At 31.4% G+C, this 19,153-nt stretch overlaps 1 protein-coding gene across 4 annotated transcripts in view; it reads left to right on the top strand.

Annotated features, from left to right (window-relative positions):
- Positions 1-18,610, top strand: part of LOC133202365 (uncharacterized) — a 34,205-nt gene extending 15,595 nt beyond the window's left edge. The window contains exons 15-18 of one of the 4 annotated variants that reach the window (XR_009723244.1): positions 2,746-2,817; positions 3,825-3,994; positions 12,854-12,908; positions 13,098-13,173. Coding sequence is in view for 3 of the 4 variants with exons in the window: in XM_061338181.1 (XP_061194165.1) it covers positions 2,746-2,817; positions 3,825-3,994; positions 13,098-13,306 (451 nt within the window). In the remaining variant the exon portion in view is untranslated. Of the gene's footprint in view, positions 1-2,745; positions 2,818-3,824; positions 3,995-12,853; positions 12,909-13,097; positions 13,511-18,477 lie in introns of those variants that run through there. The other 3 variants (XM_061338181.1, XM_061338182.1, XM_061338180.1) reach the window with 3 other exon arrangements.
- Positions 18,611-19,153: the final 543 nt, after the last annotated feature.

Here is a 19,153-nt window from a genome sequence, read left to right as displayed (position 1 = left end):
AATATTTATTTTTATCATCCTAACTTACCTCTAAGGTTATTAATTAAATTTATCTGGAAAATAAATGTTGTTATAAGTACATGTACATTGTATGTACCTACGTAGATCGATGCTGAAAAATTAAATTTAAATACGGGCAAAATACAGATATTAGCACTGCAACATTTTGTCGTTATGTTAAAGACGACAAATCGTTAAGGGATAGATAATAATCGAGTCAATTAATTTACCAACTGCAGCAGAAATACGACAATATTTATTTCTAACACATTTTTTTAAATAATACAGAAATACATGTTAGAACTAGTTCTGAGAATTATAAACAGTACTGCGGATATCCAGTTAATTAAATATCTTTAGAGCGAATTAAAATGATAGCGTGGTTAAAAAAAATATCTGTTTAAATGTAAATACGTTATAGAATTTTTTTCTACTTTACAAATATAAAGTCTTTAATAAGAGAGAGAGAAATGCCTTTATAATATAATTATCATTAATATAACCAAGGTGATTCTCCATTAATGATATTTTTCACCGTAACATTATATGTTTGCCATTCGACATGATTAAGAGCCCCCCCCCCCCCCGGCCCCCTTCCCCTAAATCGGTTACTTAGTTAGTATTCCCAGTATATCTTAATTAACATTTAAAAAGAAGTTAATGTGTTTTGTAGCACAATAATTTCAGTCTCAAAACAAACATGCATCTAAACAAAGTCGTTAAACAATAGTGGTTCAAAATATACATGTGCCGGCAGTGATATTATAAATTAACAAGGATCATGTTTCAAATTCAAGCGGCTTAATCATTCCAAGTGTTTATTTCCAATGTATTTTATTCATTTATTACTTTTTTTTTAAAAAGCGTTTGTTGGAATCAGATCTAGAAATGATAAGGAGAAATGTTAAAACTTCTTGGAAATACTAACACTTTGCCTTCGGTGTGACGAGACTTTTACACCTGCAATGATTTTGATTGACAGGTCAAGCACGTGGACTTCGTGTGAACTTGAAGCAGGAAAATAAAAACCAATTATGACTGTAAAACAAATGGATCTGTTGATAAAAAAATGATCACTTTCACTGCCTGATATATTTAGAAAAAAAATTAAGATTTTTGTTTGGTATAGGTACACACATTTTAGGAAAGGGGGGGGGGCTAAAACCGGACATCTCTCTCTCTCTCTCTCTCTCTCTCTCTCTCTCTCTCTCTCTCTCTCATTTGTCTGTTTAATAAAAACTATGACAGCATTTTACTTAAATATCAAGTTGTGAAAATTTAATCTATAACAAATAATATGAATGCCTCTTTGTATCATCTTGTCCGAGTATAATCACAGCCGGGAAATGTCTACAGATACACGTAAAAGTCTACTCAATAAATCATCAAAAAATAAAATAAAATAAAATAAAATAAAACTGACACATAAACATATTATTGTATTAAAATTTTAAAAATACAAGTTTATTTATGCAATAAACATCCACATACCTTTGTAAGATATTTTTAATTTTTTTTCTCATTATTTTCCACGGAATCGCCTTGGCACGGAAATATATGTTTAGTTGTTACAACCGTTGCAATTCATTCTATAAGTCCGTAGTTTTCTCTTCTAAAATCCACATTTTTTGTAATGATTTTATTTATCAAATAAGAATCAACATATTTATTTTACAACTAGATTAATTTTATCTTTTATACTACAACGTTCGGTAACAATTACAATGTTTTACAGCGATAAAAATCGTGTTATTAAAAGTTGAATTTAAACATCGTACATATGTGCAGAAAATATTGTAAGCAACTTAAATTAATAATTTTGCTTAATGTGCATGTATCATCTTTCTTAGGACAATTTTCATTGATTTGTTTATTTATTTATTATTTATTTATTTTTATAATACAACAGAATAGTTTCAATGCAAGGAAAAGATCAGAGGCATTCCGAATAAATCGTTCATCTTGCGTTCACCGTTCGTTCACCGTTCACTTTGCGCTCGCGCGTTCGCGCTCCGTTCGCGTTCTGCGTTCGCTCACCGTTCAGCGTTCACACATCGTTCACCAAGTTGCGTTCAGCGTTCACACATCGTTCACTCACCGTTCGCTCTGCGTTCGTTCAGCGTTCGCTCACCGTTCAAGTGGGAAAGTAGAACGTTTCAGGGACTGTATTAAAACCATGGCAACCATTGCCTGCCTATAAGAAATATCATATTTCGTCCTTGGTATATATTACAAGGATCTCTTGTCTATTATATGCTTGCATTTCAACCTATAATTGTTTTTTATTCTTAAGTGTATGACTTTATAAAATTAAATGAACAAAATTATTACTTTTTGAATACTTTGTTTCCATAGTAACGTATGTAATAGTTGATTTTTAAAAGATGTTTATCATGCATTTAAGACATCAGGCCTCCAACTTTTAGAAACAGTCATTGCCACTTGTTTGCTTTGCTGCAAACGTTAACTGTGGGACTCTGAACATGTTGAAAAATGCCATTTTTCAAACTTTAGGGGATGTTGCTATGGTAACCATGACACGTAGCAACCAATTTTTGTCTGATTTGAGTTTACGTTATCAAAGACTTTTATCATAGAGAGTTTGGACAAATTCTGAGACTATGCGTGCCACAGCTCCTATATAAAAGTTAAAGTCCTTACAGAGAATGGCTCTTAATATACTAGGATATTTTGAGTTAGTGAGTTTACATGGCAAGCCTAAACTGAAAAATGATTGATTTTCAGCCTGGGAAGATACGGAATGGAAATGTTTAGAGCCTGCCGCCTTGTTGTCGATACGGGATTGCATAATTTCAAGTTTGTATATATTTGTCCTATTCGTAATCTCTTTTTAAAATAAGATAGATTTTAAATAAATAAAGGTTTCATATAACGATTGTATTTCTCGATTTTTAACTTGGATAAAATAATACACAGTTACGGTACACTGTAGTACAAGTATTATTTATCGAATCCTCGAAAGTGGTTATTTATGCTATGCTAAAATCTTTTTACATAAATATCCAATTCGATTCAAACCAGAAACATACTGACGTCATCGAAATTTAGCTTAATAATTTTCATTGTTAAAAAACAGCATTAATAAATGTACTTGATGGATCATAAGGTCCTATCTACTTAAGAAATAAATAACAAGGTTAAAAAATTCTCAGGGAAATGAACTTGGTTGGTCACTTGATCGTATCCTGTGAAGCCCGAAGGGCTTCTCAGTAGATTTGATCACGTGATTATAATGATAGAACAAAGATCGTTATTGAGAATAATCTTACTATTTCATGAGTTCTTCATATATGTTAAGTCAAACGCGGTGGTATCATAAGTTTCAGTTTACATACCTTCAAAGGAAAATCGGGTTAAAGAGGTAAGCGTGATTTTAATAATATTATTCAAATCATTATTCACACCGAAGGAAGATCTAACTGACAATTGTTGATTGAACAACAAATATCCATACGTTTCAATTATTTTATCCTTGTCATCGGTAACAAATTAGAATTCTATGTGACAGAAATTTGTAGGCAAGATATTATCTCGTGTGATTTGGTCACGCTATGACCTCTGACCTCGTGATAAGTTCATACAGAATTGAACATATTTTTTCTGGAATAAATTCATCGTAGAAAATATTTGCAATTGTAAATATATTCGTATTGCATGATTCTGTTATACATGTATGATATAGATATATACATATATACACATGTACTAGTATATAATACAAAAACACACTTCATAGTGAAACAAATCTCAATAAATGCATTAATATTTCCTCGTTAAATTTGCTTTCATTTTTCCCCTTGTAGCTGGACAAGAGAAGAGGCAATACAATATCTTTTGAATTATACTGCATTTGATGAGACTAAGATAAACGTCGAAGTTGATCGATACATAACATGGCCAGGTCAAGCATGCACATACAAGATCGGCGAGCTGAAAATAAAAGAATTACGCGCTAAAGCCAAAGAAGAATTAGGTATTTTAATGTAGAGTATATTCATTTATCTAAAATTTCTTTTCAAAGGACACCTTAAATATGTTCCTGCCAACAGATTGGTTGATTTACAGGATTCATTTTTAAGAACACTGCCATCACCCATGTAAAGATGCCTTAGAATATTTCTTTCTCTCAGATCAAGAAATTGATAAACCTAATGCATCGTAGAGATCGAGCTGCAATTGCTGTATATGGCGGACTAGCACGCTGCAATTGAATGGTCGGAAGGGGGGATGATTTAAGAGTTATGTTACTTTCTAAGGTTTAAAGATAACATTCAAAAATGAATACAGAAAGGTAAAACATCAGATATTTTATTTTAAAGTTGAATGTTATCTTTAAACCTGATGAGTCGTTATGCAGTGCATATTTGCATCTGCAACTCCCGTTTACCTTTATTTTGAGAATTTCCAGGAAGAGCATTTTTTGATTTCTGTTAAGTGGGCTCAAAACCAACTTCCGGTGATGGAATGAGAATCATTCATCCGTTAAATCAATGATTTGGCAAAGTTGAAGATGTCCGATTTTTTAAAGTACAAAGTTATAACCTGTATATAATTTTCCCCCTCAAATTAGAATTTTGTGATGTTGCGCTTCTTTTGCGTTTCAGTATATTTGTGTTTGAAAATTGATAAGTGAATAAGACAAGTTTCTGGGTATATTTTTAAAGGGCATATCAAATGAAAAAACTAAATTTGAACTTTAACCATTTGTCTAAAAATAAAATTGATTATCATTTGAATATTATTTGAATCTTAAGATTTTAAGAAAACATTTACTGTTATCTTAATCACATTTTTTTTTGTATTTTTTACCTTGCTTGTACATACATAATCCACAATCGTGCGTCAGGCCTAAAAACAAAACATGGCCGTACGTCGAAAATAACATGAGAAGGATAAGATTTTTGTACCTGTTCAAATCTTCTTCCAAAGGTTCAAGAGTCTGCGACAGCGATTTTGTTTCTGTTATTAGGAATTTTTATGTTTACTGGTGAAAACTGTCTTCCCGGTAAACATGTTAAATGCTGGTTTATATCCACATTTATAAATGCACCTCTCACTTCTGGATATATTGAGTGGGTTTCATAGCTAAGTTGTTTAAAATGTATTTGAAATAAACATGAGAAGAGAGATTTGAGTTTAAATTTGATTCTTTCATTAGGGCATGCAATGATCTACTTGAATCTACACTACCTGAGGACACTTCCATATTACTACGTCTGATCGCTTCCCTCTGGCTTATGATTTTAACGAACTTTAATTTACTCTATACAATGAAGTTTTCATACAAGTGTCATTTTTTTCTGGTCAAGTGGTTTTTGAGAAGGTTTTTAAATGATGCCATTAAATTTTCACTAAATCTTAACCGCACCCCACCTCTAAACACTACTGGCTTTCAAAACCTCTGTCCGTATGAAAATCCCCTGTCTTTCTCTGTAACCTACAGCATTTCCACAATTATCTACGGTATATCTACAGTATGGTACGGTATGTCTCCTCTGCATATACAGTAATTCTCAGTATGCCACTGTATGTATCCCCAGCATGCCACAGTTACCTACAGTAGGCCCCAGTACGCCTACGGTAGGCCCCAGTATGGCTACTGCTTCCTACAGTGACCTACGGTATGCCACAGTATATGCCCCAGTAGGCCCCTGTATTGTTCACCGAAGCAAAACGGAAGAAGTATACACACTTCCAGAGGCGCTTTTTATCTAAGATGTGAGGTTGTCAGTTCAGTACACAGGATTATTTCCGTGAGAAACTTTTGAACATTATTTTATACACATAGTAATACAACTGAAGTCAACTGATACGGGTCTCGTGATCCACATTAGGCAAAAACTTCACGCATATGTTATTGCCACAAAGAAAATATCGAAATGGTCAATAATGTTGACTGATCTGAAGTGTACATTTCTTGCTGACAAAATAAAAAAATACGCTATAAACATTAAAACTGTTATAATTATTAATTTATTCGTACATTTCATTATGTTTACAATTGTTAAGAGACTTATAGGGTTATGCAGTGATTCTGAAAAGTTTACAAATCATTGCTTCCAACAACAAAAAATCATCAATTAATGAATTTTATTTATTATTTTTTTCATTATTTATTTATTTATTAGTTTATGCCTTCCTTCATTCAAAAAATATTTAATTTAAAGCATCAAATTGGGAAGGGCATACATTACGACCAATAATTCTGCAATGAAGATTTTATTCACTTATAGTACGGCTACATTAGAGACCTAAATGTATATACTAATATATATGCTCCTGGCTAGTGGCTACATGTGCTTGTAAAATATATGCCATGGTGTTTTAATAAGCTTGAACACGTCGTGTAACTAATGACCTATATCCTTAGTATAAAGGTCCCTGATGTAAGTAAATCTCACCGATGTAAATATTTGAAAAGTAATCCGCGTCGATACAGGAATGTAAAATTTATTTTATTTAGATTTTCTGCCTGCTCAGCGAGAAAAAAGTCTTTTAATCTTGGTACATATAACCATTCTAATAAATGAACATAGCTGTATACGACAGCAGTGGGTCTGTCATAGTATCTAATGACATGGTAAATTTAGGTAACACAGCTCTTTTTCTTTATTGTCAACCGATCAATTTTTTTTCCAATCGACCTTTGTTCATTATCTTCAACTTTAACATTTTTTTGACAATTATATTTTACATTCTTTCGAGGGGGGGGGGGGGGGGGGGGTCAAAGTCATGTTTTATTTGATTCAATATAACTTGGTTCGGAATGCCCCCCCCCCCCCCCCAGGTTAGAGCATGCTGTCAGTATTAATTTTAATCGGAGAAATTCAATATTAAACGTATAATACAAGATCAGTTTATGCAAAAGAGGCACAAGTAAATCATATGTAATTGCCGACGGACAGTGAAAGGTGTAATCTGTATAAAAACTGTAGACATGATTTTCTAAGAAATATTGGCATTTTAAATTTACAAAATAACGATTAAAATGTTCTATTCAGATATCTATTAACTCATTTCCCACATCAAAATGCGAGTTTCAAATATAATGCATATAACATACACTGTAAGACAAAGAAAAATCACACGCATGTAATTAATATATATTGCTAAAAGTGATTTATAGGTCCGATGGGCCGGATGTTGTACATATATGCTTATTTGTCGAATGAACGTAAAATTATTGTATACACAAGTCACTATGTATAATAAAATATTTACTTACTTACTTATTGTATATAATTTTAAAGCAAAATTCATGCGAAAACCCTTTTCTGTCTTTTTTCTTCCTAGGGGGCAAAGCAAACAAGCCATCAAATTTATTTTTAAAAAAGTCTGACGTTTTGTGTTTAATGAGGGAACAAGTTTACTATTAAACAGAGATGAATTACAAATATATCGAACCTATTAATTCCGGCTTGGTTGACAAGAAGTGCGACATCTATTTTGTACATGGAAATTTCGGGGGGGGGGGGGGGGTTATTTTATACAATGGAAAATTAAATCGAAAGTCAAACATTTATTATCAAGACACGTTTACTTAGAACAACAATATTTGACAGACAAGGAACTCATCTTGAGTTCCCCCTATGAAATATATACGTTCAGAAATGGACATGAAAAATTCACCAGAAATGTATATATTATCCAGCACGAAGAGGACTAAGTAAGTAAGTAAAATGTTTTCATAAAAAAACATCAAAGGGTTGATTATTCTAGACACCGTTTTGATTTTCTTAAAAATATAGTCTAACTACATCACAAATGTTTCATCATAATGTTACGGGATCGAGATCCGGAAAAACTCCTCAAAAGAAATCGCAAGAGGCTGACCTTGACAGATGAATTAAACGAGGACGCATTTTTCTTCATAATCATCTTTCTGAATGTACTATAGTAAGTTCAAGCTGTAACTTGTGTGTTTCTCATAGTGAATCCTAAAAGGTGCAATTGTGCGGGACTTCATTACTTTTTTTTATTACTCAGTGGACACTGGTTGTCACAGGAGTTCGCAATTTTATCAATAAAGTCAATAGAATCACTCGATTGACCAAGCATGAGCTACCGGTATGCGTTCGCATATTGGCTGTGCTAACGCATATATATAGCTCATGCTAGGTCAATCGATGATAGGTCAATCAAATGATTTAACTTTATTTATAATAAAAATTAACTTTATTAATAAAATTGCGAACTCCTGTGATTGAGGCTGTAAATAATCTGGTAATACAACTTCCATTATCAATAACGTACGTAGTAATTGTCAGTGGGTTTTTTTTCCGAAATCCTTAGTAGGAAGACAATCCAATTAGATGACAGCTTTTCCATGTAAGCAGACTTAGCAAGCCACTTGTTCATGCTAAAAAACCGAAAATGGTATGGATTCTCTGTGATCGGGGTGGTGACAGTGACGATGCAAATGGACCTGATTAGCTGTGTCAGTCTAACGTAATAGTGTACAGTGTAACAGTAATACTTTGTTGTGACTTGACTTCTACATTTTGATCAACGTGAATGGATTATGTTTACTGTAGCTTGACATATTTTTAGATTAGTGGAAAAATCTTCAGTTAAAACGAATTCGTTATTTGTGTCAGTGATTGTGATGTTCGTATTATGAAACACAATATAGGCCTATAGCTGTGTTAAAAATATATTGAACACGTTCGACAATTTCAAGAAATGGAAACCCTAAAAATTATTTTGCCATGTCTGGCAATTAAAAAAAGTTACTCAGTATTTGATATTAATTTCTTTCTTTCTATTTTTTTTTTTTTGGGGGGGGGGGTATTTCTAATTGTCAGGGACGAATATACATATATATGACATGTATATACTAAAATGCATGTTTACAAAAAATTGCCTATATATTTGTTCATCTTAAGTTAATTGTAATTTAGAATTTGTGTTTCCATTCTCTTTGCAGTAAATCAGCACATAAAATTATCATAAATAACTAGATTGAAGAACAGTCTTCGTTTACTGTTCATAGTGCTAGCTGTCTATACTTATGTCTAGAATAATGATAACGTAGTAAAGAGCAAGGAATTCGTAAAGTGAGCATTTTAGATTGAGGATTTAGGATATTACGATATTTATCGCATACTGTTAGACGAAGGATAAATGTACATGTATCACATTGACATGACATTAACAGGTATTGGTGGGGAAGTCCTTTCCCCAGGATTGTCGTGCATTTCATATCATGTGTCAAATAACGAATGCGAACAACTCCGTTTGGTTTGGCGTTTTTGCATTGTAGATGTATGTATACACGGAAATATAATTTTTAAACCCCACCCCCCATCCCCGAAGCAGCGTACATGTTAAAAGATTTCATTCACTCTTACATATATATAATATAAATTTCTTTTACTGTATAACAGGATTTAATTCTTATCTTCACTGTTTAGTTCAATGAATTCTAATAAAAGATAATTCAATTATGCAAGGGACTTTAATTTCAATCCATTTGTCCTTAATTACAGATCAAAGAATTATATCAGACTTCGATCTCGCTTAGCTTGCGTTGGTGTTGGGAAAATTGATAACCCACAACATAACATAAAATCAAATTATTGATTTTAAATGTTTGATTATTTTGATATTACTGTCATGTCTTTATTTAATTACATGTATTTACAAACATTATAAACTTTTACATCTTGGGGCCAGTCTACGTGCCGGGAGAATCGTAATTCTTATATATTCGCACGTGTCACAATTTTCAACTTTTAAAGGACAAAAAAGTGTATGCATCTGCAGTGCCTTAGTATTTATAATGGAGTCAGAAATTTATCATCGCAGGTAAAAAAAAAAACCTCTTCGGTGTTTGATTTCTGAGAATAAATTGAAAATAACATGATAGTTCGTTGCGCCAATTTGTATACCGGATCTTGATCTGATCAGGAGCCCGTGGACTGTGGAATCATGTACATGATTAACAGAATTTATAAATGTTGCTGATTTCTGTAATGCAGAATAGACCATGGGTAAACGTTATCGGTTTTTTTATTTTTAACCCCAACAACTAGCATCGTTTTGAGGGTGAGGAAATAGGGGAATAGGCTTTTTTTAAAAAGTCAGATATCTTTTTTTTTTTGACGCTCTGAATTGTTTGAGTAAAAAAAATTAATCATGCATATTTCCGTGCCCTGTCTTGTGTCTAAGTATGTTCTTGAGGTATAGTCAGAAAGAATGAGTTTGATACGAAACAATTTAAAATAAATTTTCAAAATAAATGATACGACTTATAGCATTTCAGGAATTAATAAAGACTTAGTATTGAATTATCTTCTTCTTTCAAAAGGTTTTCGCTGACCTTTGTTTAAAATAACTTCTTATCCATTTATTTTGCATAATCTAAAGTGTAATTATGGTTTTTTTTTTCTCTCTCTGGACTCGAATTATTTTAATGACTGCTTATTTCAATGTACCAGTGAATAAGAGGATTATAAGCATTCGTGCTTGCTTTTCAATGCATTTTACATTACAAATATATGATATTTTTAAAACAGAAACTGTATAGCCGAAACTTATATTTTTAATTCATGCGTTTCACCCCTTAAAGAAGCGCCTAAGAAACAACATCGATGTTGAAAGTATTAGCAAGGATAAAGTACAAATTAGCAGTAATAATTGTATATATATTGTTTTTCAGTGTTCATTTTTTTTTTTTGGATATTTTTTTTAAATTAAAGTTTTCTAGCATATCTATACTATAAATTAAACTGATATTTCATAGTGAATGTGAAAACAGTCTTGTTACGAGTGGTCAGTCAGTTGTTTATTTAGTCCTAACACGAGTGGTCAGACGCAGACAGAGAACAATAGGCAATTAGGACCTATTGTTAAGCTAACCACTGCAAATTACATTAGATATATATACTAGAACCTACCCTGGTTCTGCCTCAGTGCATACAATGAAGATGATAAAAGAAAAGCGCGGGGCGGATCAACGATTCTTAATCATAAGTGGGTCTGAAAATTGAAACTAGATGATAGAGTAAATGAAATTATTATTAAATTATAAATTCATTTCATTTTAAACAAAATTAATTCTGTATCTCCATAAGAGCATACTAATTAATTTTATGATCGGAAATCGGAAAATTTTGTTCTGATAAGGTCCAAATTATGCAGAATTTCATCACGATATTAAACAAAAAGGTGACGTAGAATTAATGTCTAAAACTGTGTACAAGTAATCAGGCCCTATCTTTAGCGTATTTTACGGAGACAAGAGGGGGTGGCTTATAAACTTAATAACTTTATACAATCCTCCAATTATAAATAGTTTGAGCCCTCAGCAGTTTGAAATATTTATAAAAGTTGCGTATAAATTAAAAAGAAAATGATTGATCGATTTCACAATCGAAACTTGATTGACTTTTTGCAGAATATTACGTAAATCAAAACGCAGATTAGGATTCGTCAGAAATGCAACAAAAAAGAATGGAAAATAACATTCAAATGATTTCTGGGCCGTTTTAAAATAACGAGAAAAAGAGAAAAGAATAATAACATTTCAGTGCTGTTAATAATTGTTTCTGAATTCGTTACATAAATGCATAAAAATTAAATATTATCTGAATACGACTTATAATTCAATTTTATCAAGTAAGCGTCAGGAAGAATAATTTGTTATCACGTCCCTCACTTCATTAGCCACTGTCATTTTTATTAATGGCATCATTTTTAACAATATTTATCGGGAATTATGCTCCTAGATAAAAAAAAATCTTTACAAACATGTTCATTTTATCTGATTGAAAAACATGCGGGCTTAATACGAACTATAATTCTTCTTTTTAATAAGTTGGAAGAAAGTCCAAATATGTTCATTCAATGTGTCAAAACAGACTGACCTTGTTGATGATTTGATGATTCAAAGTGATATAAAGATTCTCAGCCACTTACAACAGGACAGGACTTTTTCTTGAAATGATAGTGTTTAATTATCGTTATTTCTAATATATTGACCGTAATCATCCCCGTCAGAAATAAATCTATTATACTATTTTTGTTTTAATTTTATTTGTTACAACATAGCAAGTATATCATTACTTTAGAGATGTAATGTACAAAAATAATTCTATAAATCATCATAATCTTCTTCATAAATAATTTTTAGCGATGAATACATGTAGCTTCAACTGTAAAAACATTGCCTCTTAAAACATTGTGTACTTCTACCGTTTTGCTTCGGTTAACAATACAGGGGACTACTGGGGCATATACTGTGGCATACCGTAGGTCACTGTAGGAAGCAGTAGCCATACTGGGGCCTACCGTAGGCGTACTGGGGCCTACTGTAGGTAACTGTGGCATGCTGGGGATACATACAGTGGCATACTGAGAATTACTGTATATGCAGAGGAGACATACCGTACCATACTGTAGATATACCGTAGATAATTGTGGAAATGCTGTAGGTTACAGAGAAAGACAGGGGATTTTCATACGGACAGGGGTTTTGAAAGCCAGTAGTGAAAAGAAGGCATGACCTTTTATTTGAAGAAACTGAATCTCTCTTTCTCCAAGGATGCTTTGTGGCTGGTTTGGTTAAAATTGACCTGGTGATTCTTTCATTAGGGCATGCAATGATCTACTGAATTTTGTTTTATCCCGCTCGCTTGAAACTGGGATTGGCAGTATGGTTGCGGGTGAGGCCCAAATCTAATATTTGTGGGGTCTAAAATGTAGATTACATGCTATATGTTTTACATGTTGTTTGAGCTATGGATATATATGTAATGCAATTAATTAGCACTTAAGAAATTGTCCCAACATCTGATTTTATTTACTTTATATATATGTACATGTCTACCAGCTTGACACATGATTGGCATTAAAAGAAACCGCTCCTGCCACCATTGCAGTCTCCTGTAAGCTTGATATACTCATTCATGTTTTACTCTATTTTCTCCTTGATTATTTATAGGTAATAAAATTATTATACTTGAATACTTTGCTAAATTAATGTTATAGAGACTCCCGGTATCCAAACACAAAAGTTGCACTAAGATCGAGATATCATCGTTGTCGACGTTAACAATGTCTCTTTTCCCTTAAAGATTCAAAATTTGACATCAGAGATTTCCATTCCACTGTTTTGAAAGAAGGCGCCCTTCCTCTCCATATTCTAGAGAAGAATGTCAATCATTGGATTGCAAAAACAAAGGAAAAAGCACGAGAAACAACAAATCAGTGCACTTCGGGTGGATTCAGAATAAATACTTACTTTAAAATATTTCTGATTATTTACATCATCATTTTCTATTAGAAAGTATAGAATCAGGTATGTGATGTATATCATTAATATAATTGTACTTTTCAATTGATGGTTTCAGTGTATGAAATACCCGTTATATTTATTTAAATATCCAATAGTTGTATTCATTTCTTCATTATTCGAATACATGTATATTTATTGTGCTTTTAAATGATTTGAAGTGAATAAATAAGTCGTAGCTGCTTTGTTATTAAACATTCTAGAGATATTAAATATATAATCTTCCCACTGCCATGATGAAGGCTCTTGCAAAAGGAAAACTGTGTGATCAAAGAATATTCTATCTGATTCCAGGAAAGAACAAGGTTCACTTATGGATTGTTATGGCACTGTGAATTTCTAAAAAAAAAATTCAAAACTTTAAAATTTCACTTGGACTCTTGGTGGCTGCATATTTATTCAAAAATGGCGTACTTTTCTCGCTATCTATTTCATTATGACGTCATGAAATGTGTCATTATCCTTTAATCCTGAAAATTTCTTTAAAATGGCCAAAGTTTAAGTTGTTTTCAATATTTTGCATTGAGCCCAATCTCTGATCCAAAATGTGCAATTATGTATTTCAATAACTGTTTGTGAAAATTATAATCCATGTTTTATTTTTTGGATCGAGGGGTGGGCTCGTATTTTAATTCTTTGCTGAAGATTCTCAAATACACCTATTTTCTTCAAAATCCAAGAATATTGCAATTTCACAAAGCCTGTTTTTAATACCTGGACTCTCAGAGGACACTTTTTTTTTTTTTATAGAAAATGAAAGCAGTAAGTGTTTACAGGTACTTTTATTGATGTTTGAAATGGGACAGTGGGTCTTGGACAGTTAATGTTATATTGGCAGAGCCATTGCATGGATAAAGTGAACCTTGCTCTTTCGAAAAACAGGTATTTTTGTAATCTTCATTGAAGTGCGGTCAGCTAACACTGTAGTATTGATTGTTGTAGAATTAAATTTTCACACACAAATAATCAAAAAAATTTCATTCTTTAAGATATTTAACTTGATCTTATTTATGAAAAATTTAGAAAAAAAAAATATGACACATAGTCGTGCCACATGATTGTTGTTCGCATTGGAACCTCCAGATAAGAAGGGAGTAACCTTGACTTCATCAAACCATTCTTCAACTAACATCTATTGTAGTGACATCGGAACAGATCCCTTCTTAAGCATAAGGGAGAGCATATCTAGAAAATTAAATTTGTGTAATGAAGAAAATGCATCTTTTTTAGATGTTTAGAAAAAATGGCACATAAGAAAAGTGACATTAAAAAAATTGATTTGTGTTAGAATTACAAATATTTAAAGATTGGATTGGCATTCATACTGAGAAATAAAAGAATATGACCATAAAAATAATAGGTTCTTTCTCTAATAATCATCTCTTCTGTATAAATTCGAAATTCTTACGATGAAAATCATAGAATCCATGAGCGTTTCGACTGACAAGTTTAAATTTTTTTCAGTTTCAGTTCAAACCCCACTTTTTAGGTCACTTGTGCTTTCAAATATAATGTATCTCTGCATTGCTAGGTTTTTATTATATCGTGTCCACTCTGCAGGTGTTATTTCTTTCACAACCTGACACGTTTTGGAGGACATTTTTATTTTACCAAAGTAAAAGTGAACAATAAAACAAATTCCAGATTCAGATTGTGCGTAATGAGACGATGATTTTGATACCCATCATGAAATTAAAAGAATAAAAAGTAATTTGAATATGCTTAAAAAATAGTTTGAAGCAAATGTATTTTACCCGTAGACTGTTTATGAATAATTACACAAATTGAATTAAATAATATTAATCAATAAATTAAAATAAAGGAAATAAATAAAATAAAATAATTTAAAAAATTAAATAAATTTATTTATTTATTAAAAATAAAATAAAACAAATACGTAAAAATAAATTTGATAGATAAACTTAATAAATGATTGAAAAAATAAATAGATAGATAAACCGACACAGAAATAAATAAAAAAGATACATAAATAAATTAAATTCAATTAAATTAATAAATTTACTAAAGATACTTCAAACAAATAATAATTAATATTTTTATTTATTTTTTAAACTTAATTTTTGTATATTTTTCTAATTATTTATTTTTTATCTACCGGTACCTGTTTATTTATTTAATCTATTCATTTCTTTTCTTTTAAACATTTGTTTTATTCAATTATTAATTAATTAATTAATTCATGTTATTTCTTTCTTGATTTATTTTGTTAATTCATTTTAATTTAATCAATTATTTTTTTTTTCAATTGTTTCTATTTATTTGTGTAGTTCCCCATAAACAGTCTTATGGAAAAACAAACGATGCTTCAAACTATTTTTAGGCATATTTGCATTTCTTTTAATTCTTTTAATTTCATGATGGGTATCAAAATAATCGTCTTATTAAACACAATCTGAATTCGGAATTTGTTTTATTGCTTCTTTTACTTTGTTACAAAAAATAGAAATGTTCCTCAAAAATTGTACGATTGTGAAAGCAATTCTGTGCAGTTGATAGTTGACCAGTGACTCTGGGTACACAGACTAGACACCTATTGTTCTTTTGACTGACCATTATACACTGTTTATTCTGTGGCAACACGACTGTATCCACTCTGCAGGTGTTATTTCTTTCACAACCGTGACAAGTTCTTGAGAAAATTTTTATTTTACCAAAGTAAAAGGGAGCAATAAAACAAATTCCGGATTCAGATTGTGCGTAATGAGACGATGATTTTGATACCCATCATGAAATTAAAAGAATTAAAAGTAATTTGAATATGCTTGAAAAATAGTTTGAAGCATAATTTGTTTTACCCGGACACTGTATATGAAGAACTACACAAAATGAATTAAATTTAATTAATCAATAAATTAAAATAATTCAATTGAATAAAATAAAATCAATAAATATTTTTTTTTTAATAAATCCATTTGTTTATTGATAATTAAATAAAACAAATAAGTAAAAATAAATTAAATAGATAGATTGAATAATAAAAAAAATTTATATATAAATGAAAAAAAGATAGAAAAGCAGACAAATTAATAAATAAACAGATTCATGAATAAATAAATAAATAAATAAATAAATAAATAAATAAATAAATAAATAAATAAATAAATAAATGCTACACAAGACGCAATAAATTAGTTATTTATTTTTATTTTAAAGTAACGCATTTATTCTTATTAAGCTTTATCTGAAAAGCTACCAAACAATCAATAAAATAATATTTTTTAAGAATTTGATAAAGATATTTCAAATAGAAAAAAAAACTAATGATTAAATCTACATTTTCACAAAACCTGAAAATTGCTAGGAGTAAGGTATCGATTTTTCTCACAAGTAAATAGCAACAAAAACATATTTTAACCTTTTTTCCTCGTCAAAATGAATGTCAGGGGACGACAGGGGGTTGGCAGGGTGGTCAGGGACTTAGTCAGGGGACATCAGGGAGTTGACAGGGACGTCAGGGAATGTCAGGGGACATCAGGGGTTAGACAGTGTTAACAGGGGCAAAGTCAGGGGACGGCAGGGAGTAGACAGGGTAGTCAGGGACAACGACAGGGGATCATAGGAAAAAGTCAGGGGGAGACAGGAAAATGTCAGGGACAGACAGGGGAACGTCAGGGGATTTTTTTGGAATCTAAGGGGAAAATCATTACAGTAGTGGCACGATTACTGAAAAATGTAATCGATTAATAATCGATTACTTAAAGGAATTTTGTGTAATCGATTATTAATCGATTATACTCATTTTTGTCCTGTAATCGATTTTTATCGATTACTTTGGATGATGTAATCGATTAATAATCGATTGCTTCCAAGTTTTTATCCTCTCAAATTTCAAAACAATATTTAAATGTTAAATGGAAATGTTGATGACATCCACTGAAGTTTAAATGTGTTCCTGCAGTTTCAGTGCAGATTCTTTTAATGTTTTATTGCCTGACGCCACGTGCGTCAGGCAGTATAAGGATTAATTTTTTCAAGATCCGAAACTAAGCGATCATTCTTAATGAACTAGATTTTCTGGAAGCTGATTTACACTGGAATTTGTTACCTGCATTTAAACAAATACAGTTTGCTGAAGAAATAATCGTATTACTGATGTAAAATAATGATGTGTTTAATTCCTTCAGTTTTTTTGGCATGCACATGTTTATTCTTTGCGATTCTTTGTACGGGCATGTCCGTGTAACATTTTTCTGCTTTTATAAACTACGGGATCAGTCCATTTGCCTTCTACAAAGGGGGTGACACAATCATTTCGCGCCAAATGTCACATGTAAATTATCTTCGCGCCTTTTTCTTGGATTGTTCTATTGAATGGGTGTGATAACTTCTATGGAAATAAATAATGTTAATTCTTTTAACCTGATTCTTAAGCTTCAGATTTTTTATTAACAGTAAATTTTATCTCATTTTTAAAAGAACACATTGTATATGGGCAGGCAACACTAAAGCAATGGGTTTGCTGATTATTCTTACTATTTATCCCATAAGTGAACTAGTCCAATCATAAGCAAACTTCCTCGACCTAGTAAATGGGACATCCCTTCTTGATTCAGTCTGTTTCCCACCTTTAATTTCAATATTACATTTATTAATAATGTACGTTACAAGGTTAGGTTTTTAAAAAAGCTTAGAAAGTCAGCCAGTAGCATATCATTTCATGCTTTGTGATGAACAAGTATAGTAACAATAGTAGGTCAGTACCCATAGAGGAATGGGCTTAACTCCTATAAGGTTCTAAGCAAAGAATCGGCAAAATGAAGAAGACATCATTATTGTCAGGCGCGTGCATAGTATAAATACCGCACAGAAACTGTGTTAGGGATGACTTTGATTTTTGCAATTGGACTGTTAACTATGCTCTTATTATTTGATTTATTGGATTATATATTGGTTATTACTTGGAATCATCTTGCCGTTAATTTAGTGATTGTATATAATTGCAATATGTTTAAATAAACTGTAGAATAGATAAACTTGAGTTTCATTTCAAGGTATGAGGTAGGATTTACGTTGCCATAGAATTTAAATACTGAGGACAAAATATGAATACGGCACTGCAATATATCTTAGATAACATGAAGCATGTCACACAATACACAGATCGGGTGTTGAAATTCAAAATAATGCCTTTTTCTTTGTAGCTGGACAAGAGAACAGGCGCTTCAATACATGCTGAACCACACAACAGCTGATGAGATAAATCTTGCAACCGAAATCGACCGATATATAACATGGCCAAAATTGGGGAGCTCAAAATAAAAGAATTACGAACAAAGGCCCAAGATAAACTAGGTACAGTTTTAACAACGATTTTTTAATACATCAAGTTTTAAGGAAGACTACTCTCCTTGAATTTCTAATTGCTGTGAGTATTATCAAAACATCACTGGTAGGAAATGGTTGACCCCACTCTTCCACATTTTTTCTATCTATTTAATCAACTTGTCTATAGTAAAATTGATTTGTAGCAGTTCTTACAAGACAAATTTTTAAAGAAATTTTAAGATTAAACCATTTCGCTGAAATCTAGATTTTCGATATATTAGTAAACTGTATAGAACCAGATATAACAAATACAGATGGACGCATGTATTAAAAAGATTTGCAACCGTGCTTTATTCATTATTTGTTTAATACTTATTTATTTTAGATAGGCTATGCATTACATTAATTTGGGATAGCACTATCCTTAGTGTGATGGTTCAATATTAATATTATTTTCATTCAAGGAACCAAGTTTGATATCAAAGATTTCAAAGACAATTTTGAAAGATGGACCCCTTCCTCTGCGTATCCTAGCAAAGAATGTCAATCAGT

The sequence above is a fragment of the Saccostrea echinata genome, unplaced genomic scaffold (genome assembly GCF_033153115.1).
Source record: "Saccostrea echinata isolate AGI-Se365-2 ecotype Australia unplaced genomic scaffold, CSIRO_AGI_Sech_v1 ptg000047l, whole genome shotgun sequence".
NCBI lineage: Eukaryota > Metazoa > Mollusca > Bivalvia > Ostreida > Ostreidae > Saccostrea > Saccostrea echinata.
This window is presented reverse-complemented; position numbering and strand designations above follow the sequence as displayed.